At 49.3% G+C, this 24,868-nt stretch overlaps 10 protein-coding genes and 1 non-coding gene across 11 annotated transcripts; 3 read left to right on the forward strand and 8 right to left on the reverse strand.

Moving 5' to 3' along the window:
• Positions 1–1,545: 1,545 nt before the first annotated feature.
• On the reverse strand, positions 1,546–3,222 carry ACHE_20915A (uncharacterized protein; the record flags this gene model as incomplete). The annotated part of the gene is made up of 5 exons (XM_043285270.1): positions 1,546–1,977; positions 2,038–2,438; positions 2,484–2,675; positions 2,726–2,987; positions 3,037–3,222. 5 exons carry the CDS (start codon positions 3,220–3,222, stop codon positions 1,546–1,548), a joined length of 1,473 nt encoding a protein of 490 aa, XP_043133979.1.
• A 1,026-nt stretch (positions 3,223–4,248) lies between these two features.
• ACHE_t20023A lies at positions 4,249–4,330 on the reverse strand. The gene has a single exon. It is a non-coding gene; the product is annotated as a tRNA-Ser (tRNA).
• Positions 4,331–4,546: 216 nt separating this feature from the next.
• On the reverse strand, positions 4,547–7,661 carry ACHE_20916A (cleavage polyadenylation factor subunit CFT2; the record flags this gene model as incomplete). The annotated part of the gene is made up of 2 exons (XM_043285271.1): positions 4,547–7,436; positions 7,513–7,661. The coding sequence occupies 2 exons, from the start codon at positions 7,659–7,661 to the stop codon at positions 4,547–4,549; spliced, it is 3,039 nt and encodes a 1,012-aa protein (XP_043133980.1).
• Positions 7,662–8,521: 860 nt separating this feature from the next.
• On the reverse strand, positions 8,522–10,337 carry ACHE_20917A (uncharacterized protein; the record flags this gene model as incomplete). The annotated part of the gene is made up of 4 exons (XM_043285272.1): positions 8,522–9,030; positions 9,099–9,335; positions 9,414–9,518; positions 9,587–10,337. 4 exons carry the CDS (start codon positions 10,335–10,337, stop codon positions 8,522–8,524), a joined length of 1,602 nt encoding a protein of 533 aa, XP_043133981.1.
• Positions 10,338–11,658: 1,321 nt separating this feature from the next.
• ACHE_20918A (putative integral plasma membrane protein) lies at positions 11,659–14,953 on the reverse strand (the record flags this gene model as incomplete). Its single annotated transcript, XM_043285273.1, has 8 exons — positions 11,659–11,817; positions 11,878–13,685; positions 13,738–13,783; positions 13,840–13,924; positions 13,981–14,019; positions 14,121–14,247; positions 14,310–14,856; positions 14,915–14,953. The coding sequence occupies 8 exons, from the start codon at positions 14,951–14,953 to the stop codon at positions 11,659–11,661; spliced, it is 2,850 nt and encodes a 949-aa protein (XP_043133982.1).
• Positions 14,954–15,293: 340 nt separating this feature from the next.
• On the forward strand, positions 15,294–16,550 carry UTP6 (snoRNA-binding rRNA-processing protein UTP6; the record flags this gene model as incomplete). Its single annotated transcript, XM_043285275.1, has 2 exons — positions 15,294–15,383; positions 15,453–16,550. The coding sequence occupies 2 exons, from the start codon at positions 15,294–15,296 to the stop codon at positions 16,548–16,550; spliced, it is 1,188 nt and encodes a 395-aa protein (XP_043133983.1).
• A 186-nt stretch (positions 16,551–16,736) lies between these two features.
• ACHE_20920A (peptidyl-tRNA hydrolase domain protein) lies at positions 16,737–17,371 on the reverse strand (the record flags this gene model as incomplete). The annotated part of the gene is made up of 2 exons (XM_043285276.1): positions 16,737–17,046; positions 17,112–17,371. The coding sequence occupies 2 exons, from the start codon at positions 17,369–17,371 to the stop codon at positions 16,737–16,739; spliced, it is 570 nt and encodes a 189-aa protein (XP_043133984.1).
• A 592-nt stretch (positions 17,372–17,963) lies between these two features.
• On the reverse strand, positions 17,964–18,278 carry ACHE_20921A (uncharacterized protein; the record flags this gene model as incomplete). Its single annotated transcript, XM_043285277.1, has 1 exon — positions 17,964–18,278. One exon carries the CDS (start codon positions 18,276–18,278, stop codon positions 17,964–17,966), a length of 315 nt encoding a protein of 104 aa, XP_043133985.1.
• A 1,115-nt stretch (positions 18,279–19,393) lies between these two features.
• Positions 19,394–22,535, forward strand: ACHE_20922S (putative RNA-binding protein (Nab3); the record flags this gene model as incomplete). The annotated part of the gene is made up of 5 exons (XM_043285278.1): positions 19,394–20,795; positions 20,884–21,063; positions 21,154–21,643; positions 21,708–21,928; positions 21,994–22,535. The coding sequence occupies 5 exons, from the start codon at positions 19,394–19,396 to the stop codon at positions 22,533–22,535; spliced, it is 2,835 nt and encodes a 944-aa protein (XP_043133986.1).
• Positions 22,536–23,196: 661 nt separating this feature from the next.
• ACHE_20923A (cytochrome c oxidase subunit 6B family protein) lies at positions 23,197–23,603 on the reverse strand (the record flags this gene model as incomplete). Its single annotated transcript, XM_043285279.1, has 2 exons — positions 23,197–23,316; positions 23,382–23,603. The coding sequence occupies 2 exons, from the start codon at positions 23,601–23,603 to the stop codon at positions 23,197–23,199; spliced, it is 342 nt and encodes a 113-aa protein (XP_043133987.1).
• A 350-nt stretch (positions 23,604–23,953) lies between these two features.
• Positions 23,954–24,636, forward strand: ACHE_20924S (protein SYS1; the record flags this gene model as incomplete). The annotated part of the gene is made up of 2 exons (XM_043285280.1): positions 23,954–24,198; positions 24,273–24,636. The coding sequence occupies 2 exons, from the start codon at positions 23,954–23,956 to the stop codon at positions 24,634–24,636; spliced, it is 609 nt and encodes a 202-aa protein (XP_043133988.1).
• Positions 24,637–24,868: the final 232 nt, after the last annotated feature.

The following is a 24,868-nucleotide window of genomic DNA, read 5'->3' on the forward strand; positions in this document are numbered from 1 at the left end:
AACATTTCGATCCCAACTGATGTATAACTCGTATAGCTGAGCTGTCAACTGACACATGTACACCGTTGACTCGACTCGTTCTACAATCACACCGCCAGTCAGTTCACATCTCTCACATCTATCCTTCGCATTCCCTCTATTCCCCGCCAGTCCTCTATTCTGCTCACTCGTCTAAGTCTACAAAACAGACTACTGCAGGAACAAACCGCCACAAAAAAACTCTTTTTCTCGCATTTTCCTCATTTTGGGCATCCATCTGCCCCTCCTCTCCACTGCCGGACCCTGATTGGTGGAACTCGGTGGCACAATCTAAGATCGCGTTCCAATTGGGTGGTTTCGGGAAAAGTTTATCGGTATTGTTTTGTGATTGGCTGCCTGTACTCCACTGCACGATTTTTTGCACACAGCAGGGCACACAAAATCGAATTCAGCTGTGTGTGGATGTGGTGGGTAAAAACTGGTTAGTCGCCGGTTGTATCCAGATTTCTTATTTCATCGATCGGTCTGGATTTCGCAAGCATCACCGTTGGCGCTGCATTGGCAAGAGGTAATGGTAATGGTAATCCTGCCCAACGCTTACTCTGCTTCTCTTTTCTACCGGTCAATTTACGGTCAATCACCGGTATACGAGCTTCTTAATAACCACACTCCAATGACACACGTTCCTATGGCCGTACCTACATGGTACCTACATATCCGCCAATACGAGTTCTGCATAGTACTTTGGACAGGATAGGACAATAAACCGCCACGCATGTCTCCGTCACCGTCCGCATTCACCGTCTCAGCCCCAGTCCCGGTAAAAGAACTAGGCATAAGCAAGCATGCGTCACGATGATTTTATGAGATGATTCATTCCAGAAAGCAAACATGCCCCATAGCTACGTACGTACTGGTTACTCGAAACGGTATAACTCCTCGGAGTCCATACCCACCGGGACTTCGTCCTACTCAGCAGGGCTTGTACGTTGGTGGAGCTGGCGAGCGAGCTGACAGGGCGGTATGGGTCTGGCCGAGACTTTTCTCTTTTGTACTTGGAGGTGGATTTCCGTGTTGTTCCGAGCGGATCAGGTTAGGGGCGTTGTGGTCCGCGGAGGCGTACAGGTGTGGATGGGGGGTGTCTGTGTATGCGTGTGCGATGCGGCATTTTAGTTAGTCGGTGATTATTAATTGGTGTTTGTGGGATGTGTGTGATGGTATTGTGATATGGACGTACAGAGTACGATTGTGAGTCGTAGGGTTATGGGGGTGGAGGGTTTAGGTTAAGGTGCGACGGAGATGGATTAAGTGTGAGTTTACATTACATCGAATCGAGTCGAGGAAAGAGTTTGTGGAATTGACCTTTGGTAGTGGTGGTTCATTGATTTGTTTGTAGCTGGTTGACTTTGAGCCGTTCTTTGAGTTCGAAAGTATATATGTTGAGCCTAGCAGCAGGGTAATAATCTGGGCCAACACTAATCCGACAAAGTTACATTGAAGTCCAAAATATATCCAACGCTATCCAAACCATCCAACACCACACAACCCAAATACAATAAAATAAAACTACACAGAATTTGAATTATCCGCACAAGACCACGCCGCACTCCCCCCCGACCCCCTATAATCCTCAATAATCCCAACAACACTCCCGTAAGTCCCTGCAATCGTCAAAAAGAAACCCGCCAGCACCACAAACACACTCCAACACACCATAGCCGCCCACCGCCACCACGCCCATCCGTGTTCCATTGTCTTGCGGCTCCAGTTATCGTACAACCACATGCACCCCATCGGCTGAAACATCATGAATGTGCCCAGCAATGCGCCGATGAGGGAGATCAGGCTGTCGAAGACGGGGATTGCGCTGGCGATTATGTAGGCGATTATGGCGACGGTGAAAGTGCTGGCGACCCAGACGACTTTGTGGGTTAGGGTGTTGGCGGTTAGGTGGTGAGTGTTGCGGAGGAGGCGGAGGAATATGTGTTTTGCTGGGATCTGTATACATTAGTGGCATGCTTAGGGATAGGGTGGGGATAGGGCAATGTAGGGATGTACGTGGGTAACTATAGTAGTGGTGGCGATCAACCCCGGCAGAGCAAAGCCATAGCTAACTTTCTTGACAGTGACCCCGGCAGACCCTAGGACTGGCGACGCAACATACGACCCGCAGTAATAGTACACGACGATGCCGATAGTGACATAGATAGCCGTAACGCCACCCTGGCAGATAAGCATAGCCTGAGTGTAGTACCGCGGCTCTCGCATCTCAGACACGACAGCGAAGAAAGCCGGTGTACCGGCAAAGGCGAACGCAAGCGTCGAAACTGCCTTGATGGCAGACGTGAAGGACGGGTTGTTGACGATTTTGTAATCCGAGACCCAGACGAGTGCTTCCTCTGGCGAGGGCGCAGCGGCAGGACGGTCTTGGACGCCGACGGCAATGGTGACGATGAAGACTGCTTTGTTAGAAGTGTCCGTATTTTTGAATAGGATGACCTTACTTGAGGTGAGAATGCATGCTAAACCAACCCATGCAATCCAACTAATCCGTCCCAGTGTCCGGATACTAGCGAGAACGAACCCTAAAACGAAAGCGATAGCGAGGAAGACAGCCGTGCATGTACCGTGTGTCGAGACTGCGTTCAAGGCGATCGAGATACCGAGCATTCCAGAGCCGGAGACAAAGATCCAATCTACATCGTCAGCCAACGGATCCTAATTTGATCTGAGGAGGTACACTCACAAAGGCAGAAGACACCCCCGAAAACCTCCTTCCCAAAACGTCCAAACATCAACTGACCCGCATCGTCAATCCCATATACTTCCCTATGTCGAAGCTTGAACGTCCCAATGATATAATCCGACCAGGTTGTTATACCAGCAATAGCACACAGACAGACGACACCGGGGACTAAACCTAGTGCGTCGAAAGCGGCAGGAATCGACAGAACACCCAAACCGATCTGGGTTTTCATCATGAGGGCGACGGTACCTAGGAAACCGACCTGAGACGTTAGTTGTTGCCATTGTGTGGGAATAGGATGGCAGACATACATTGCGATAGTTTGGTCCATCTTCCGTGATCTCTCCGAATACCGCATCGTAGGTTGGAGTTTCAGTATTCTGGACTTCACCGATTTGTGAAGGGTGGAGATGTAGACCAAGGCCCTCAGGGTCGTATTCATCTTTCTTTTCTATCTTAGTTGGTTCTGACATATCTCGATTCATATTCACACTCATATTCACAAAAATCAAAAAACTGTCAAAATATATCCCCGGGGCGTCTGTCCAGCGGGACTCCGCCGCTTTCTATACCACCGATCCCAACCCCCTCGCATGCTGCGTATCTTTTGGGGTAACATGCTGCGGGGAGAAACAAGAGCCGAAGTACTATGATGTTTTTACGCCCCGGTGTCAAAAAGAACATGAATTGATTGGTAGAAAGCGAGTGCTCGGCTTCTCTATCAGGCCTCATTTTTTTCGATATGCGGCGTTTATATTGGCTGTTGTCCCCGCAGTAGAACACGGTAAGACAATCTTAGATTCTGAGAGTTAAGGGAACCAAATGCGGGGATAAGCTATTTTACGTATGTGTATAGATACGGATAAAGGATTGATACTTATCTTTCCTATGAGATATTTGTCGATAATCCTGCTTGTATGTCATGTACCTAGCTAGATAAATAATGATTAGGGCTCATATCTCATCTACTGGGTTTCCTAGAAAAATAAATTCTCTGTCCGCATTAAGCACTCCGGATGTTATTTTCAACTGCTTTTTACCCTCAACAGACTCCAACATTAACAATGACAACGCCAATGTAAATACACAAGTTTTTGAGGCGATACAATACCTTAGCGATCCCGTGAGCAACCGGTTATACCCCATATTCAGCGCTATTGATCACTTCCGGCCCCATTCCGCATAATGTGTCGTCATGTTTCGGAATAGGGGCAAGCAGATAAGACGAAATACCTGAGAGATATACATGTTATACAAAGATATACACCAGGCGATTCGCATAAACTAACCCTCTGAAGAAGACTGGACTAACCCTCTCCAGAAAATCGAACTATTCCGGGAAGGGTAACCAGCGTGAGATCTATCTTAAGATGCTTGCTATTAACCGCGATTGTTGGAGATAGCTGCGCTATCATGACATGTAGAGATTTATTATGTTTCTGCTTGAATTTTTTTTTACTTGGGGATGGAGATAAAAAAAAAAAAGGATGATGCATGTGGAGATTGGAGGGGGACTAAAAAAACGACACCAGTCGGACTCGAACCGACGCCTCCGAAGAGAGTAGATTTCTAATCTACCGCCTTAGACCACTCGGCCATAGTGTCTATTTGTTGAAAGTAATCACCATCAAAAATTATGTGAAGAAAACTCAAGGACATCCCATTTTACGCCACTGTCTGAATACTTGACTTCTCAAGACATGCTCAGGTTAATATATTTACATTCATGTAATACAATCCTGCAGTTCTAAACCTTTATAGCAATGAAGCACAACAGACCGAAACCCACGCCATAACATTCAAACATAGCCACACACAAGATCAAGTCCCCGAAACAACAGCCAGCCCCTCATAAATCTTCCTCTTAACAGCCAAAAAGCTCCCCTTCCCAGCCCTCATTCCAATTGTCCCATTCGTCGCCGCAGCAGCCTGCGCCCCCGCCTCAATCTCAATCCTCCCCGTCCCAGATTTCCTCACCGCAACTAACCCGTCAATAAGCAGCGTTCCTTCTCCGCGGAATTCGGCCTTGTGGCCCGCGCTCTGCATGATTTTGCGCAGGTCGGCGAGACGGAGGTCGCCGACGTGCAGGGGCCGGGCCATGGACCGTGTACCCGCTGCCATGTTTGCGGGGAGGACGTCGAGCATGGGGAAGACGTCGGATTTCTCGGCAGAGGGTTTTGTGCCGTCCAAGGTGGAGACAGCGTCGGAAGTGGCCTCTTCTTTGAGGAGTTTTTGTTTCTTAGTAGCGGATTCTTCTGAGTCCTCTTCTGGGGCCGGGAGTTCGGGGCCTCGGAGTTGGGCGGTTAGAGCGACGACGCCTAGACTGCGGACGTGTTGCCAGTTTAGACGACGGACGAGGTTGTTACCCAGTTTGACCATCCAGGCGTTCGTGTCGACGCTGGCGTCGATGACCTCGCCGTTGGTCGGGGTGAAGATTACAGAAGCGTCTGCTGCAGAGACATCCACGCCGGCTTTAGCGGCCAAGAGTTTCCCGCATTCGGTGGCCAATGCGGTCGTTTCGCCCTTTGTTCCGCCGACGAGAATCAACTTGCGCGGCTGGATGAGGGGAATCAGCATCTCCAAGCTTCGCTTGTCGTGTATACCTGTGAAATCCACAAATGCCAGACGTGCGTTGATGGTAATCGCCGCCTTTTCGTAGACAGCCTTCGCCGGTCCCTCGAACACCTGCTCATCGCTTTCGTCCTCTGAAGATACAGCACCATCAGCCCCCTCGCCTTCATCAGCGAAGCTGAGATCATCTGTTGTATCTCTCTTCTCATCATCTCCAAGCCCTTGCTGCCGCTTGTTGCCACTACCGGAAAGCCGTCGTCCGTTCGGTCCTGTCTCGTCCCACCGCCGTTTCTGACCGAGTTTCGTCTGAGAGTCAGACCGCCGTTGCTGCATATCGACTTCTTCACGTTCCTCTGCACGCAGGTATTCTTCCGGCCGAATGAATTCACCAAATTCATCACCTTTCTTTCTCGGCGCCACGTAAGGGAATATGCGTTCACGGCCTTTTTTACCCCGGACATCGTAGTCGTAGACATTCTTCCGCCGTAGAAGAACGTTGATACCGAGATCTTCGTCGCTGAGACCGAGTTTGTTACGGTTGGCATGAGCAAGAGATGTGGAGAAATTCAGCACTCGACCCTGCTGCTCTGTTTCCGAGTCTTCAGACGTTGTGGAACTGGACCGGTCATCGAGTGCGTCCGCAGTGTTATCGAGGTTCTCCTGGCCTCGACCCTGGGAAGTGTCTTGGAGTTGTATCTTAGTGGCAAGATACTGTTGGTAGAGTAATTGCTCGCCAGGATCAAGGGGTGCTCGCTGTACATTAGTCCACGACAATTCCCGACCACCACTATGGATTTGTTCCAGCAATTCGCCATCTGAAGCTTTCTCCAAAGCAACACCATCCTGTCGCTCCTCGTACCATTGCCAGATCATGTTACCAAGGCTCATCTTCCGGGACTCTAGGCTCTCTGGGGAATTCTCTTTATGCAATGGCTCTGTGAGCAAAAGTAGGTTGTTCGGACCCTCGGCCACCAGACGAAGGGAGTCCTTTGCGAATCCCCAGTCCAACGAAGAATCAGACGCCAGAATGACCTTAGGTGTCTGATCAGACAAGATCTTCTCCATCTTCTTTTTCCGTTCCACAAGTTTAAGATGCTTGAACGTGAAAGGACCTGCCCCTTTAGCTCCTCCGCTATCCTGGCCTTGTCTCTGATTGCCGGTTTTGTTCTGGGATTGGCCAGTCGTGGCGTCCACTCCTTCGGCCGCTTCGAACTCGCGAACGATATTCTCGTCCATCCACTCAAGCATACTCCTTGCCAACCGCATTGTAGTGTTCGCCTTCCTGCCCGCCATATATAATCCAGCACTCTTCAACACATCTTCGCTTTCGTTATTCGCACTGGCATCGCGCCAGGAATGCTCTAGGGCATACGCTAACTCCAAGACCCGTGCGCTGGTGTCAGTCGGGATCAAAACAGTGCCACCCTTGGCCAAACTGCTCCGGATCATGTCGAGCAGCACATCGTCGCGCTTCTTCCGCCCTCCAGGAAGAGCGAATTTGTCGCCACCTTTGCTACTGCAGATCAATGCCGTTGGCTTCCGCAGCTGTTCGATGACCTCTGTTCCACTGGCACCGGAGCCACCAAACCACGCTGCACCCGCGACCACATTTTCACGCGCTTGGTTCCAATCGACCGCATAGACGATCGATTCCATTCCATGCTGAATGTGCCATATTGTACCACCAACAGTATGTCCCGCGCTGTAGGCGGTAAGCGTAAGCCCGTTCAGCGGCGGAGAGAACGGAGAGGCAGCCGGCTGGTGTGGTTGCGAATATTTAAGCGGGTTAATCAAGGAAAAATATTTCGCGATTTCTTCCGCGGAAGGAGGTTGAAGAAGGATACGTCCAGCGCTGCTGGGCTCTGGATTTGCTTCTCCTTCGGTCACGGAGGCTGCTGCGGATGCTGCCGACGTGGATGCGCCCGGTTCGGAGATGGAAGCTTTCGGTAGAAATGTCGCAGCTAACGGAGAGCAAGCGTAGAGGTCTTGTAAAAGTGTACGACCGAGGGAGATGACGGGGCTTGTGGCGTATACGGGGATTTGCGTGAAGAGAGGGAAAGTCTTGCAGCAGTGCGCAAAGGCACCGAGATGCGCAGGTGTCGCGTGAGTTAAGAGGATGAGGGAGAGGGTCGGCACGTGTCTGGAAACAACATATTATTATTAGAATAACTTTCTCCATTGTGATATGAGAGGTGAAATCAAGGCCAGGAGCTCACTTCTCCAATTCCACCAAATCGAGGGTATCAAATGTATCGTCCCAACCGACGTCCACAAGAATCTTGATTCCACCATCCAATTCCAAAATCGACTGCGAAGCTTTCGAGGACGAGGACTGTGCTCCTAGCAGCGGAGTAAATGTGAACATATTCGCGGTCGTTCGACGTCGCTAATTCAATTGGGGCGTGATTGTAGATGATGGTCAGCTTGCCGGGGGTTAAAGTCTGTCGCGGAACTCGGCGAGACGGTCATGAACGCGGGCAACAGATTAACCCTGGAAATAGTCGCAATTATCGCATTGCTTTAAAGGTAAATCGAGTGGACTTCCCAGGAGGAGAGAGTTGGAGGTTGTCGAGAACCATTGAGGTTGCCATTGAAGCGCTTCTGAGATCAACACGGCTCTATCGGTGTTTGCTCTGTTTGCATCCTTCCAGTGCTGCGTAGTTACAGTAGATACTCAGAACAAAGAAAAAAAAAAGGTGGAGTAAGCTTAAGCTCTATGCTACTCCTGTATATAATTTCTACAGTGGGATTTACTAACTTGATTTCAAGCTGCAGTAGCGCTCTGGCGTACAGAATATTACCTGTATGTTTGGAGAGAACAGTCAAGCGTTCTACTTTATCCTATAGACAATAGCATTACTATATTTCATGTAGCTTAAGAAAATAAGAGAAAATAAGAGAAATAGACAAGAGACATGTACAAGAGAAGTTCTCTGCTCAACCAGGTGTCAAGTCATCAAGAACACCAAAGCGCCAACATATTCACAACAGCCAAAAAAGCCAGAAACATTAAACGCAGATCTATATCCCTGATTCTTGAATCGCTCATAAACCGGATCTATATTCAAGAAAATTTGGTATACTTACCATTCATACTCCGTTGGCTGGTCCAGCCAGCCCTAATCTACAGCCTCGCTGCTGGGTTTTTGTATATATATCCGCACCATGTGCAAGCAAACATAAGGGGGCTTCTTATCCATGAATCACAACCCCGAATACAGTAAATTAATCCACGTAGCGCTTTGGCTTGCGACGGTTTCGTGGCGGATTTCTGCGTGGATTTCCATCGTTCGGTGTTTCGGGAGTCCCGGCTGTGTTTGTTGTCGTAGCTGTCGTAGCCGTCTTCGCGGTCTTTGCTGTTTTCGCTGTTTTCGCTGTCTTTGCAACCTTCGTAGTCTTCAGAGACTTCGCAGATTTTGATATACGCGATTTTTTCGACGTGGGAACTGCCCTCACATCAACCTGTGTATTAAAAGCTCTCTGGGCTGTTGGGAACCGAGACAGCCGCGCCAGATCCTCCTTTTTAATATACTTCGTCGCATCCTCGTAACCAGCCCATGGCCTGAAGCGCCGGAAAGTACGCCTGGGAAATGTTTCCGCACATGCTTTCTTGTCTTGCAGACTTTCTATGGCTTCTCTTTCGAATCGCATAAATTCTGTTTCGTCTGCAGGTTTATTATTGGCATTCGGCTCTTTAGGAGGGGTTCGTGCTGTTTTTTTGGCGGTTTGCTTTGCTGTGTTGAGAGGATAATTAGCGTCGTCCAATATCAGGCTCGGAATGAGTGAAGGAGAGTCAACTTACTTCTTGCTGGTCGCATGGCATCTGAAAAGTTAACCCTGGGTAGTCCGTTTGGAGGGTTATTCGAAGGTCCATTCACCATATACCTCGGTGCAGGAGTGACGGGTCCCATAAATATATTCTCGTGGAAAGGGTGTCTGGCTGGATCTCCATTTGCATGATCCCAGGCGCATGTAAGCTGCGGTGGCTGCTCTTGAACAACGTTATAATACTCGGAAGGCCCGGCAGTTTCGACGACTTCTGTCATACAACCATAACCGTAAGCATAGGAGTATTTCGAACTCAGGCGAGTGGCGGGGCGAACAGGGATATACTTACGGCTCGGAGCCTGTTCATTCTCAGATAGTTGCCCATTGGGGCTCTCAACCGATCGCCTTCCTCCAACAATAGGGCTATTGCCATCAACCTGATACCCTTGGACTCCTTTGATACGTCAGTTAGCTCAATAGTCTACAAGGGAAAGGGAACCTCGAAAGGTTGGGTACACATACCTGACCTCAACGCCACAAACGGACTTTGATGTTTATAGTAGAAGTACGTCTCATCCGTATCCCAAAACCAATCAGTAATAGGAGCACCTGGAAGAGGAGGCAGCACATCCTCGACATAAGGCGGTAAACAATGGGAAAACGAGCCAGTTTCAATCTCCCGCCGGAAGCGCTCCCTGAATACCGCGTCATCGAGTGCGTGCTCGAGGTACATGTAAGCGTACTCAACCAGCTGCTCATGCGTAAGACCGTTCCATAGATTGGGCGAGCCGGCCTCCAGCCTCCAGTCAAACGTGTTCACCACGTCACGAGGAGCAGGCACAACCACCCAGCGCGGCTTTCTGCCACACTCTCCAAACTGGATCTCGGGACCTATCCGGCCGACTAGATTAGCACGGCTATTGCTTTCATCTAATGGCAAAAGCGGCTCTGTATCTCCCCCGGAACTTGCGCCTTCTGCGAAGAAAATTTGGGGTCCTTGTGAGCCGTGGAAGGCTCTGTTCAATGCCGGATCAATTGAAGGAGGAGTCGCAGGAGCAGTCACAGCAGCACCTGCTGCCGCATTCAAACGCAGTCTTTTTTGCCGGTGTGCGTTTGCACACATAGCCCGTATTTGGTCGGGAATCGACTGTTGTCCTTGGTCAGAGGGTTCTGCGGGAGCTGGTGCAGCCGCAAACATGGGTGCCATATCCCCAGCAGGCACGTCATCCTCATGCTCTGCGGCGGATTTGAGACGTTCAACGGGCCATTCCATTGCTGTATTCGCGCTGTTAGGTCGTGTGTCAACTTGTGTAAAGAGAAAATGTAGAAGATTCCTGGTATTACCTTGTAGTCCAGTGGACGTAGTGTAAATTGTGCGAGGTCAGAAGAGAAGGATCGCAGTCGAGAGGTCCGTGACCTTTCTATTATTTCAGACGAAAACCGTCTCGGGGCCTCTTTATCTTAAGGGAGCTTCACTTCTGCTTTTTCTATTTGAGTCGCATTATCAGACAAAACAAAGATGTGAACACCTAAAATGGGGAACATTGCGGTCTTTGTCAACGGCGCGTTTCGCTTTCATCTGTCAACTGCGAGTGATATCAAGAAGACAAGGAATCAATGTCTTCATGATAAATGCTTGAAAGCGAATAATTAGCATTGTGACCAGGAATAGAAGTCTATCCAAAGAGAAAGAAAGAGATAGGAAGAGAGAAAATTGGTCTGCAAAAACAGCACCATATAGCAAATCGCACAAGAAAAGGTGAGCGTCACTCGCTTAATAAATGCCATTATAGTCCTAGATATCTCTTAATAGTGCTTGGGGGCGTCTCATTGGAACGGCCCGGAAAGCAAACGAAATAGCCAGAGCCGGAGCGCGAAGAGAAGAGCAAGACAATTTTCCCGATTCCCAATCGTCTTCAGTAATATACTAGTCAAATTATCATTCGCTCATAATTTTAGCCACGCATCATTTCAAATTTTCTTATGGCCCTTTCAATACTTTATTTTTGTCGTACTTTTCGAAACGCGGTCTTTGTTGCCCTAAAAAAACTGTGCAACAAAGAAGCTATTCTTCGGAAGATACATTGACAGTACAGATCGGATGAATAAACCAAGAGTGCGTTGATACAACATTTTTTGTCTAAACGTAAAAAACCAGAAGAGTGTTGGCTGTGCTCGTGGTTGGTTGTATTTGAACGGAGTAGCTAGTCGAGAGATTTTGTTTAGCTGGTGTGTTATTGGCAACTTATTACTACGAAGAAGTCCTACGTCTTTTCTTTTTTACTTCATTGGGTTAGTTCAGGATATATGGTTTCATACTATTTGGGAGATGTTTTATGCCGCGGTTAACATACCCAGAGTCCAAGAGAGCACCAGGCTCAGACCATTAGATATATCGATTTCAACACCCAGGATAAGTGAAAGTGGCGAACAAAGCAATTGTAATAGTATTTTCAATAAAAAACCAGTATACATGGTAAAACAATCCATAATTATCAGTCACAGAACAAATGCCCTACACCCTTTTGAAAAAAAGCCCAACTAAGTTTACGAGCGGTCGCCATAAAACTTCATATTCGACTACGATCGATCTCTCATTGCCAGTACTTGGGCTCGTTGAAGACGTGATACCGGTGACCGCGGACACCTTGGCCGCGGAACAAGCTTGGGAACCGACGGCCCTGAGGAACCATTTCCTCCGGAATCATCATTTCGTTCTCGGGCTCTGGCTCGCCAATAACGAACTTGCCGACCTGTTGAGATGTTAGCTGAACTCAATACATTTAGAAGAAGATGGAAAAGGAGAATCATACCTGAATCTCTGTATCCGTAATACTGTCCCGGCTAACACGAGCATATCCTGTACGCTTCAACTTCTTGTACAGGATGTACTCGCACCAACGATCCCAGTCAGTAGGGTCAATGTCCTTCATGCCGCTCAATTCGCTGACATAAGTGTTGTAGTTACCCTCCAAAGGCTTGGTGACCAGGTAACTCAACAGGATGAGCGGACGTGGGGACTTGCCCATTAGGTTCGAGAGGTACTCAGTCTGGAGACGGCGGTCCTCTGGGTCTTCCTCCTGACCGGAATGAAAGACAACAACGTCAACCAGTTCACCGTACATGTCGAGAGTGGCATGAATGGCAGGGGCCAGTTCACCAACAGGCGAAGGAAGGAGATGATGAGTCGAGTTGACTATGGGGAACTTGGAAAGCAGAGCCGAACCCCAGGTGTGCTTGTTAGGACCAGGGCCGAAATCAGCGTACATGCCCATGTTCTCTGCGAGATTCTGGGTGATGTCACGATTGCCCATAATAATACGCTGGTTGTCAGATTCAAGGAAACCAATGACGTCAATCTCGAGTTCCTCAATTACAGATTGCATACGCTTCTCCGATGACCACATGTCGTTGTCGAGGCCGAAGTGAACGGTCCAGATACCGGCAGTCACAACCTTGTCATCCTTGTGGTAAGGGACATAATCGTTGGTCGGGAAACGCAAGTAGGCCACTGCAATGGAAAGAAGCTGCAAGGCGGCAAGAACGTAAATGTAGTAGGACCGCTGTCTCCTGCCGTTCGGGCTGATGGGCTTGTTCTTAGGGCCCGAGGAATTCGATACCGCGGCAGAGAACACTCCAGCGCCAATAGAGAGCATCGTAGTGATCATAACCCAATCGTTGTGCTCCCGGACAAGAGGTCCTCCAGGAACGAAAGCGTACGCAACGACCCAGACATGGAAGAGGATCAAGAAAATATAGAGCAGGGAGCCGATACCGAAAGTGGAAACAGGAGAGTGTCGGACAGCAGAAGAGATCAGAACCGGGGCAACTGCTAAGAGGTAGAATGCAAGAACAAGACCACCGTAGAATCCAGTCCAGTGGCTGAAGTATGTAACCAACGCAGCACCGACCGAAGCGATTCCGTATGCAGTCCAGCTACCGGCGATTCCAGGGTAATACAGGCCGTACACCAATCCAGCGCCCATGGCGAAAATAGTGAGAGCACCATGCGGCACAGAAATAGGGCCTCTCACTGGATATCCTTCCCAGACCCAAGAGATCATGGTGCTAGAATCGGACAACAATGAGTGCATAGCGAATGTAAGACCACCGAGACCCAAGCCCGCCAGCACGGACGAACCTTTCTTGCCGCTTGTCGGGAAATAGTCTCCCCCGGAGGTTGGCGCTCTTCTGTTAGCCCGAAGAACCGCGAGGACGGCCAAAAAGAATCCCAGTTTGTTCCAACCGCCATTACCTGCATGCATAATGGGCCAAATGGGATTGTTAGTCTTGAATGCGAATTTGGCGATAGAGGACATGATCAATCCCATTCCCCAGCCAAAGATCCGTGATTCCAGTCGGATACTTTGCCCTCTCTCCGCAAACATAGTAGCAGAGACTGCGATGCAGCTGCAAACAACAGCAAAGATAACCATGAAGAGCCGATTGGCAGGGTCCTGAACATTGAATGCCAGCAGCCCTGTCAGAGAAAGGAACTGGAAGAGACGGGGGTTCTTGGTGGCAAGAGCTCTCAGAGACGGAATGGCAAGGAGCAGAGGCGAGCAGTAGCCCACAATAGCCAACTCGTATCCAGAAATACCCATGTGCCACAGAGGGAAATCTGCCGCTTGTTAGCGAAATGCTCGAGCCTCCCGGGGTAAAACAGCGCTTACACCAAACGAGGACACCAAGTCCAGTCACTTGTGACCAATGCACGAACTACATGTTTGATCAGCAAGGTGAGAAAACACTAATGGGATTGGATGAAACAATACCCCAATGTAGGTATCAGCAGCCGCATCGATAATCTCAGTCCAGAAGAAGCCCTGGCCAAATGTGTTTCCCACAGGCTTATCCTTCCTATCTACGAGGTTAACTTCTGATATCAATGATTCTGGTAATGAGGATGTACACACTCTTTCTCAAGAACGGAATCGGCGGTCGTCTTTAACTGCCTGATGATAATTGAATTTAGATCATGTCTTTTCTCTTAAACCCCAACACCAATTCGGCAACAGTACATTCTTCGTTTTACTTTGGAAGCCACTGTACGTACCCTCTACTGACCCCTTTGACATCCCTCACAACAAGTTCAAACGCATCAAAGTCGAGTGCGGTGACCGCATCGAAACCAACGTCGAACAAAATCAGGGACCACTCGAAGAAGGCATATTTGGTGTAAGCTGGGCGAGCAGGAAAGTCAGTAAAACCTGTCTGATGAGCTGGTGACCATAGCAGTACTCACCACCAGGGACTTTGTGTACTTTGTGCTGGATAAAGTAATAGATCAACGGCACCAAAGTACCGAAGAAAAGACTGGCCATGACCTTCCGGTACTTCACAGCGCGGCGGTTGTTAGGGCTGAGAGCCAGGCAACCCAACGTCCACGGCAGAGTAGCAACCAGATACGAGATCATGAAAATGTCGTGCCAGTCATGGTCATCCGTCGATGTAACGTATGTCCAACCGCCACAGGTGAAAGTCCGGAAAATGCCAACACCAGCGACAATCTTCGGAAGAGACGAATTAGGCCGCGCAGTGAGGATATACCAGAGGAACACCAAAGCGAACCGGGGACCAGAAGTGATAGCGATGAAGACTTGGAAGAAAGAACGTTCGGGATATCGATCGCCGATGGTTGCAGATACGGAAGGGAACCATTCGTCGGGGTAACCGTAGTGTTCGTTTTGGACAATCTTCCTGAAATGCAGACACATTCCCACAATCAGGGCGCTGAAGAACGCGGCATACGCGAAAAATGTATGAGCCCAAGAAACCCATTTGCCATTGAACTAACACAAGAAATCATCAGTGACAGTCGCTAAATGTCCATACGTTTTTACCACTCACAGTAACAACGGCATCGCCGTCCTTGAGCCTGGGAGCCATGGCGGCGTAGGTGTCAATATCCACACCTCAAAACAATTGAAGTATAAGACAAAACAGAAGAACGGGATAAAAGAGTGTTCAGAAAGGAAAAATGAAGAATATGAAAGCAACTAAAGAACGATCACCGAGACCGCAAAGCAGAGATCTCCAGAGAAACCCCTGAAGCCAGGCACGAGATGTACAACAAGCCGAATTGAGATTCGGATTGAGGCCCGGAGCACGCGGGCGCCGATGCCGCTAGACCGTATATGGAAGGCGGTCTGCGCAAATCGGCCTAGGCAAAGTCGGGGAACTATTTTTTTTTTTGTGATGGAGATCTTGAGAGACAACAACCATCACCATGGCTGCTGCTGCTGATAAGGCTCGGTTCTTCTTGGAACAGTCGGTTCCAGAACTGAAGGAATATGAGAAGAAGAAGATTTTTGGCAAGGTATGGCAGGGGCTTGCTTTGTTGGGTGTAGTGGAGAAGAGCTAATTTTTTTCTTTTTCTTCTACATAGGACGAAATCACTGCAATTGTCAAGAAACGGTCGGATTTCGAACACAAGCTCAATGCTCGAGGCGCAAGCCCGATCGACTTTGTGCGGTATGCGCAGTACGAAATGAATCTCGACGTTTTGCGACGCAAGAGAGTGAAGCGACTAGGTGTTAAGGGTGCTGGATTCAACGGCCAACGACGAATCTTCTTCATTCTGGACCGAGCCACACGCAAGTTTCATGGAGATATTGGTCTTTGGGTTCAGTATATCGAATATGCGAGACAACAAAAAGCTTTCAAGAAGCTTTCGTCCATCTTTACCGATGCGCTACGACTCCACCCTACGAACGCGGACTTGTGGATCTACGCTGCCCAGTATGCCCTGGACGACCATGCGGATATGACGGAAGCGCGGAGTCACATGCAGCGGGGTTTGAGATTTTGCAAGAGCTCTAAGCAGTTGTGGGTGCACTACGGAAAGTTGGAATTGATTTATATTGCCAAGCTTGTTGCGCGACGACGGATTTTGGGGCTTGATGGAAGAGTTGAACCTAGTACACAGCAGGAGGAAGCTGGATTTGATGATGCTGACGCCGACATGATTGCATTGCCCAAGCTTACCGGAGAGGATGTGAACCCAAGCGAAGGTGACAAGAACGGAGTCGACAATGAGGCGCTGCAAAACCTTGCGTCGACCCCAGCGTTGAGCGGTGCTATCCCGATAGCCATTTTTGATACCGCCATGAAGCACTTCAACGATGACGACAGGTTCGGCGAAGAATACTACAATATGGTCAATGAGTTTGGGGATTTGCCGTGTCTGCGCAAGGTTTTGGAGCACATTGTCGAAGCTATGCGAGAAACCAAACCCCAGAGTTACCGTACGCACATTTGCTACACCAAGGTTCCCATTGCTGGCATTCCGGTGACTTCACCGGAGTTCCCACCGGCACTGGGTGTATCTCTTTCGCGCCTGAGAGAGTACCAAGCAAACCGCGACTTTGCACAAGAGGTTATCAATTGGCTGCAACCGTTGGAGAAGACGGAGTACCTGGATCCTGCGCTGCAGAAGGTCCTTGCAGTCACTATCCGCGGTGCCGAACGGACGCTCCAGGGCTAGTTGGGTTCGCATTCCTCTCCTTTTTCTTTTCTGGTGACATGAGGCGTTTAGTTGGAAGGGCATCGAAAAAAATTTCCTGCTTTAGTCATCACCACCCCGGCGACTACTCTTTTTACTGCTGTGCATTTTCTTATATTTGATTCGAGCTTCATTTTCTGCTTTTTTCCTGTAGCGAACAGTCAGCGATTAGACATGTACAAATCCGTCAATGATACATAATGGATACAAGACATACAACTTCTGTACTTTCTCCCTCTGGCCTTGCGATGTCTCGCCAGGAATAGCCTCATTAGCAGTAGCCCGAAGTAGCTGATGTAATTTATCGAAACATGTCTCCACGTTGGCAGCTTGCTTTCGTGATTCCTCTGACTGGATAACCAGTGTATTCGTGCGTTGAGCAACGTAGCGAGACGATTGTAGCTGTGGATGTATAACCTGGGGTATGAGAGGGAGGAGATTATCGAGGGAGACTTTCAGCGTTACTTTTGAGTTGACTCTGTTGACAGTCAGTCAATTGCTAACTTTTATGCCATCGAACTGCATATTAACGAGCGAACGTACTTGTTCACATGCTGCCCTCCCGGCCCTCCAGAGCGACTGAAGGAGACTTCGCAGAGATGCCGCGGAATAGTCCGGGGACTCAGATTTGCCAGCCAGGTTCGAGCGGCTGCTAGGTCTTCATCTTGGTCGTCTCCGAGGGAGGCGGCACGCCTGGACGCGAAGCATCTTGAGAGGAAGAGGGTGTGGGAGAGAGGGAATAGATTATTCAAATTACTAGACAGGAGTTGAGGGCGAAGCAGTGCCATAGTACAAACGTTCATAGTCTTCAACGATGATGTTATACAAAAACGGGATATGAACGAAGAGTCAAGTCGGAGCAGAAGTTGGTTGATTGACAGCAAAATGCAACTAAATAGGCAATTAGTTTGAGTTTGAGACTAACAATTTAAGAATTGACCAATAAGGGCTCTTTGAAACCCGGTAAATTCTCCCAATACAGTTACACGGAAGAGAAGCGGCGCCCGGGCTCAGGCACCGCCAGATAGTCTATGGGAGCTTTGAGGATCATGGAATCAACCTATGTAAGTCGGAGGGCCTAGACTCGGCAAGTGTGATAACAAGGTTTATATGAAGTTTAACAGCTAGCATGCTTACAGGCCGTGCTGTATGAGTCGGAATATTCCAGACAAGTGCTCTGTACAAAACAGAGACTCTGGCAATAACAGCAAGCGGCATTTTTGGCTCTGCTCCGAGGAAAAAGCAAACTGCACATATACGAGTAGATTAAGACACGGCATTAATAAGGACGCTGACTACGGAGTACCACAAAAAGACAAAATCACATAACATACCCATTCACCAATAAGCATTGATCTCGCGCTCTCGGCAATATCGGATAGGGATATGAGCCAGTCACAGTCCCGGGGCAGCGCAGGTGTGACTGTCACAAACTTCGTTACATGGCGCTTTGACTGGGGATTTTGTTCTCATGGTCTCAGAAACGAGGATGCTCCACGAGGGGATGTTGTCGCGGTCTCCTTTTTCTATCAGGTGGCCCCAGTGACTAAAGAGCATGGAGTAATAATTTCTGCCACCCTTGAATAACGAAATCTCGTTGTGGAGGTCGGAGAAGAAATCTGCGCCTTCTCTGGAGTGCTGTCGACCCACCATCGATCTGGCCGCTTGAAGGATCGAGGATTGTATGTATTTGATGTCTCGTGACAGCATCGGGATACATATTGCATTTTGAATGCCTATAATAAGAAATTGCAGGTAAATCTTAAGAGTTTATCGACGTCTGTCAGCATGTAGAGAATGCCGGAGAGGAGTACCTTGCTCAGGTAATGGTTCATCGGCGTCCTCTCATGTCTGCTGACCGGGACTGACGGCTGGGATGTTACCTAATGAGGCGAGAATGTAGCAGTTTGCTGTTATTAGAGGAATTTTCAGCAAGCACTAGGGCCATAGAACAAGACTAGAGCCGATCTTACAGTGACATGTAGGAATACCGGATTGTGTCTTCGGAGGACAGTCGGAGATGCAGAAGGATCGGATTGGCATACGACCCCTCAAGCAATGAACCCATGCACTAGTCCGACCTTACGATTATGTGCCTTGCCATTGCTATTAGCAGCCCGTGGTGGTAGTGGTGGTATGGAGTACTCCGTACGGAGTACAGTATGCTTGAAATCCTCTAAATTTTTAGTCCCCCACGATCCCTTCACTTGGCAAATATGAGGAGATATGTGAATACCCCGCCTCCTTCTGCTGCTAATCTTGTAACCGTCTCAGTTCAGCAGATTGCTCAATATTTCCCGGTTTAAATGAATGTTTGCTGTGTAAGTACAAAGTAAGAAATAACTGGAATCCTATCAGGTGACGGTCACCTGACTCGCGTTAAAGCGGCACTGATCGGAAGAGCCAGAAATAGAGTGGCCACCCCTGCCAACAGTACTTTTTTTCCCTCCATCACTACTACTCTAAGTCATCCATTCTAAGATACTCCTCCATCTCCAGCTTCTTTACTCCGTATCCAGATACTCTCCCCTCTCTATTCCCTGTTCCTGAATCAATCACTACATATTCTTCCCGACGCTCTCTCCAACGGCCCGGTTCTTTTTCCCAATCTGGCCCCACCCTCAGCTCTCTGTTTTCTCTGCAATTAAATTTCCACTCCGCCAACTAAGCTTTTTATTTTTCTTCCGCCTCTCCTCTCCTTCCTTTTCTCTCTTCCTTCTCTTCCTTTCCTTCTTCCTCTCGCTCTCTTCCCTCTCTTCTCCCTGCCCCAAAAGCGCGCGGATTCGCTCTTTTGCAGATGAGTCCATCTGCCATCTCTTGTCTACATGACGCCCAGGTCCCCAGATGAGGCTCTTCACTTCCGTGGCAAGACTTTGACTCCTGAGAGCCCTCGGCCGCTACACGTCGCGGAACCGGCCAACATCCCGGTGCTGCAGAATCAAATGGACCCCGTTTTCAACGATACGTCGACATACGAGAAGCCAGAGTTTGCGCTCGAAGGTGGTCAGCATGTCCCCCACGCCGCTCCCAGGTCCCAGCCGCAGCAGCGGCAGCAGCAGCGGCAGCAGAATGGCCAACCACCCTTAGAACAACAACATGCCGCTGCAGGGTCGGATTCGGCTGGCGTGAGGGGCAGCGCAGGTCAGATGCAGGATTTGAGTCAACAGCAGCAGCTACAATATCAACATCCAGGTAGTTATCACACTGGCTCTCTTTCGGGGGATAAAATGATGAGCAAGAATGAAGCCAGTTCCTCTGCTGCATTTCCTCCAAACCTATCTGCACCTACCACCACCAACGCTATTACCTCTACTGCTACTGCCACTACATCCGGGTCCCGGAATGAGGCAGAAAGAAACGATTCTCTAACAGCTATTCCTCTTTCAGATCCTTCTGTTAATTCCCTGCCCCACCAAACCTCCCTTAATCGCCCCCCTCCTCCCTCCTCGTCCCATGCTCCTCAGGGTTTCCCCGCCGCGAACGAGGTAGACCACCCTATGACGGACTGGATCGCGCCCGTTGCGCCCGAGGCTCGCCTAGATACCACCCGAGCCTCGTCTCATGATAATGCACCTAGCTCTGGTGAGGGTGGTGTGGACTTCCAGAATCTCCTTGATAATCTCCCCTCTTCCTCTTCAGCCGTTCCATCTGCCCCTGCGGTCTCGGAGACGGCTCCCTCATCGATGCAAAATTATGCCTCTGCTCTCCCTCAAGCAACAAATAACGCAGATGGCGCATCTGATGAAGCCCTCCAGAACCCCATGGGTCTCCCTCCTCGTCCCCCAGCCCAGGAGGACCCTGCCACACATCCAAACTACCACCCTAGCGATGATGTTAGTGCCTATCATCAGCTTCCTTCCAACCATCCCACTTCTTATCCCTCCTCCCAGCCGCAGAGTAATAATAATCATCAGTCAAACCTCGGGGCTCCGGCATTAGCAGCTGCTGGCGCTCCCGGCACGTCTTCGGACGCGAGCTCTTTGCCTCCTCCGCCAGGTCTCAGTCTTGAGAAAGCGGAGTCTTCTAGTTCTGGAACCCAGGACTCGTCTCCTCTTAAAAATGGTCGCACGGACAAGCCCGTTGCCCGCTCTTCTAAGAACAATGACGAAGATGCACCCTGGGGCCCCGAGGTACAGCGGAAGTATGATGACTTCTTGCATAACGAAAGAATCTATGTAACAGAAGGTCTTTGGGATCGTTTCCCTCCGGGGTCGAGATTATTTGTTGGTTAGTTTCACCGGTCACTCGAAAAAGCCAACGGCAACTTTTTATTCCATGGCTTCTAACCTGGTTTTTTTTTTTTTTTTCTGTATAGGCAATCTTCCCACCGAGCGAGTTACGAAGCGTGACCTATTTCATATATTCCACAAATACGGCAAGCTGGCGCAGGTGTCGATCAAACAGGCGTATGGTTTTATCCAATTCCTTGATTCTTCGGCCTGTAAGAAAGCCTTGGATGCGGAGCAAGGGGCAGTGGTGAGAGGAAGAAAGATCCGTAAGTGACTTACGACAGTAACGGAAGGATTTTTTTTCTTTTTAGGGGGGAAATAAAGCGTCGATAGGCTAATAATGTTGCGTTTATTAGACCTCGAAATTTCGAAACCACAGAGAAACACGAGACCCGGCCCAGTTCCGCCTGAACCGCCACGAGCTCCTCCTCCCAGACGATCTAGGTCCCCTCCCGAATTCAGAGGCGGACCGTCCAACAGTCGCGGCTTGCGAGCACCCGGAGATCGCTACGATCGAAATTACGAGCCCGCTGGCCGCTTGCCATTCAGTGATTTTAGGGACGAGTTGACCCATCGGAGACGAGACGATTACCGGCCTCCGCCCCGATCACCATCGCCTCGTGGATTCCGTGGAAGAGATGGGTACCGATCTCGGGACAGAACTCCGGAGCGATACGATCGGCGTGATCGCAGGCGTTCTCGGTCACCACCATATGGCAGGGATCGAAGATATCGGACACCCAGTCCACGGGGTCGTTCATACGATGACGCAGATTTACCAGTGCCCAGACGCGCGCCGAGGGACATCCCGGATGTACAAATCTTGGTTCTCGAGGAGGTGGATAGGTGAGTACAAATTTTTTCATGCACGATTTGATTGATGTCAACACCAAGCTAACCTCATATCCAGAAACTTCATCTTTCATGTCGAAAACTCCTTCCGCAACCGTGGCTTGCGGGTCGATGTCTTGGTTTTGGGCCCGCGGATTCCTTTGAACGCTGCTGTTCAACGCCAAATCATTGAGGGGGTGCTTGCGGTTGTTCGACTCGCGCGGCCAAATCAATTCTCGAGGAAGATTCCACTACAAGTTTTTGACCGCAGCGGTGGACCAGACAATCTCCGGTTCAATGGTAAGTCAGGGCCTTTTCATACGTTTGAAACTTCGAACGCCATGTACTAACATCACGTCGTCTAGATTACCCCGAATTGGAACCCAATATGGCTGCTGAAATTGTTTTCCATGCGCAGCCCCAGCGCGGTGGCCCCCCGGTACCTTTCACGTCGACCACACCATTCGGGATCCCGCCGCTTCCCCCTCCTGTTCAGATACCGCAGCCTCCTTTGCCTCCGTTGTCGAACCAGCCAAATGTTGCCAACGTGATGCCCTCCCTCGACGGTTCGGCGTTGCAATCAATTTTGTCTGCGCTTCAGCAGCGGCCCGCCGTCCCAGCCATACAACCACCGGCGTTTCCACCGCCGAATACTCCTCAGGCTCCTGCAGATCTGGCTAGCATTCTGAACAATGCCACTCGACCACCTGTTACTGCTGCTCCGCCACAGCCTATGCCGCCGCAGCCTTTCCCTGTTCAACCGCCAAACGCGCAAATGGTTACGGATCCAAACCTTTTGTCGCTACTAAGCAAGGGCCTTGGGGGACAACAACCCCAGGCCCATCAAGGTCCTATGGGTCCTCAGGTCCAAAACATTATCAACCAATTGACAAAGTGGAAACAATGAATTATGAATCTCTTCGTCTCTATTTATGTTTTCTTCTTTGACAATATCCTTTGCTTTTGCCCTATCGTTTTTCGTTGTCGACGAGCCATCTCGGAAACCAGGCGTTATTCGAATCGTAAATATGGGAATGTTAGTCGCTGGTTTTCTGATCCATGGCTTTTAAGCGGCTTGGTTTTGTTCAGTTTTTCCTTTCTCAATTTACCCTTCTCATATGTGGCAATTGCAACAACACCGGCGTATTGGTTTTGTTTCATTCAATGGCAGCGAATGGTGCCAGTCAACAGGGTTTATGAAGCGTGCTTCCTGTATATTTACTGCTGTGCTTTATTATTCCCTCGTTGGTTTCTTCATTTCTGCATGTGGATGTTTTTTTTTTTTTTTTTTTGCCTGGGATTGTGACTTCGCGATGGAATTTTACTATAGATGGGATTTGCATATATGGTACTCTGTACACTTCTAATACCTGAGCTCAATGATTTGCTCTGGAAAGAGCTTTGCTATCCATGATAGATGGGATCTGTCGGATATTACTACAAATACAATCTCAGTCAAGTCATAATACAAGTGAGCTATAGTACAATCATTTTTTTTTCATTTCATCCCCGTTCTTCTCATGTCACGTCATGAGTCTTCGTTGCGAATCCTTCGTCATAGATCTTCATTATGTCGCGCGCCCTTGAGATTTCATATCTGCCACTCGTTCAGCATCTTCCTTTTTGATCCGCTCAATTGTCTTGTCCCGGTTATACTCCATCACTCGCTTCTCCTTGAAGTATTTCACCTATAGACCATATCAGCCACAAAACCTCAACCAAGCAACTGTAGCCCTTCGCAAGCGTAACATACCCAAGCCTTTGCACAAGCCCCCTCAAACTCCTCAATTTCTTTCCCGCATTTCCTCCTTGCCTCCTTGTCATCCTTAACAGCGTCGAGGATATTATTTTGGTCCAAGCAGGCAAAGAACCGGTCACGGCCTTCCCAGCATCGTTCGCGCGAGGATCTGTCGGGGGCGATGCGGCCGCCGTCGGAGGCTTTGGAGGAGTCGGAGGACCACGAGAACCAGCCCATCTTGTGTCTTGTTGTTTGTGGATTTTTGGTCGGAAGAAATTGGTGACCGGTGATTCGTAATTTGTTCTTGAATATTCCTTGGCTTGGTAGAATGTTGCGCTAGTGTAGGCAAATGGCTTGGTTGAGGTCCGGACACAGTCCAGTGTAAAGGCGGTTGCGGCTGCGGCTCAAGTGGATCCAATCCAGCCTTGTCAGCCGCGAAAGTCCCCCTTAACTACAAGTAAACCTCCGCGCATTATTTACGAAATCACGCTTTGTCCCGCTACCTATTCCTTTTTTTTTTTTTTTTTAGAACAAACGTCTAAATTTCGACTCCTCTGAAACGCCGGTACATACATGCACACTGGTTCATGCCCCGTCGCCGTCCTCCTCCCGCGGGAGCCCGAACCGACCTTCCGCCGCTCAAAATCGTCCGCAAGATCTTCTTGCTCCAGCTAGGATATTATGTGACCGCGACGGCGCTTATCCTATTCACAACGCTAGTATACGGCCGGCCGTTCTCGTTTGACCTCCTTCTGAACTGGGATGCGATCAGAGGCGATACCACCATCGGGTGGATATTGGGGTTGGTGTGGATGTTGAATAGTCTCCTTAGGTACGCCTTGCCTCTGTTGCCTCGTTTTATTGTCCATATAATCAATACGTATGCTGATGTTATGTGCTGCGCAGTGTCATCCTTCTCCTTCTCCTCGTCTCCCGCTCCAAACTCATCCCCGACTTCGCCCTAACCATCCACTTCGTCCACCTCATCGCAACGTCCCTCTACACGCATACGATCCCCGCCAACTGGCTTTGGTGGGGACTTCAAACCGCCAGCGCAAGCCTTATGGTATTTTTGGGAATGTGGGCTTGCCGATACCGTGAGCTTCAGCCGATTACATTTGGGATTGGAGGGGGTTCGTCTTCTTCGAGTCAGCAGCAAACGTCTGATCTCTCAGGGCAGGGGAGTGGGGATTTTGCTTCTGGGTCAGGAGGCAGGAGAGGCCATGAAAATGAGTTTGAAATGGGGATAATGAAAGGGCAGGCTGTATGATTATAACCTCAGTCGTCTTGATTCTGATAATCTTGGTACGAGCATATAGATAATGGGTACGGGGTATTTCATTGGTAAATGGACAAGTAACTTGCACATACTACTATTCCCTTTCCGACAACCTATCAATTCAATAGGTATCAGAACTGGCAAAACTAACTCGTATCCATAGCACGAGTGGGTGGATAGAGATTCAGACAGGTGCTGATGAAAGACGGAGAGGGTTGGGGCA

The sequence above is a fragment of the Aspergillus chevalieri genome, chromosome 2 (genome assembly GCF_016861735.1).
Source record: "Aspergillus chevalieri M1 DNA, chromosome 2, nearly complete sequence".
Lineage (NCBI taxonomy): Eukaryota > Fungi > Ascomycota > Eurotiomycetes > Eurotiales > Aspergillaceae > Aspergillus > Aspergillus chevalieri.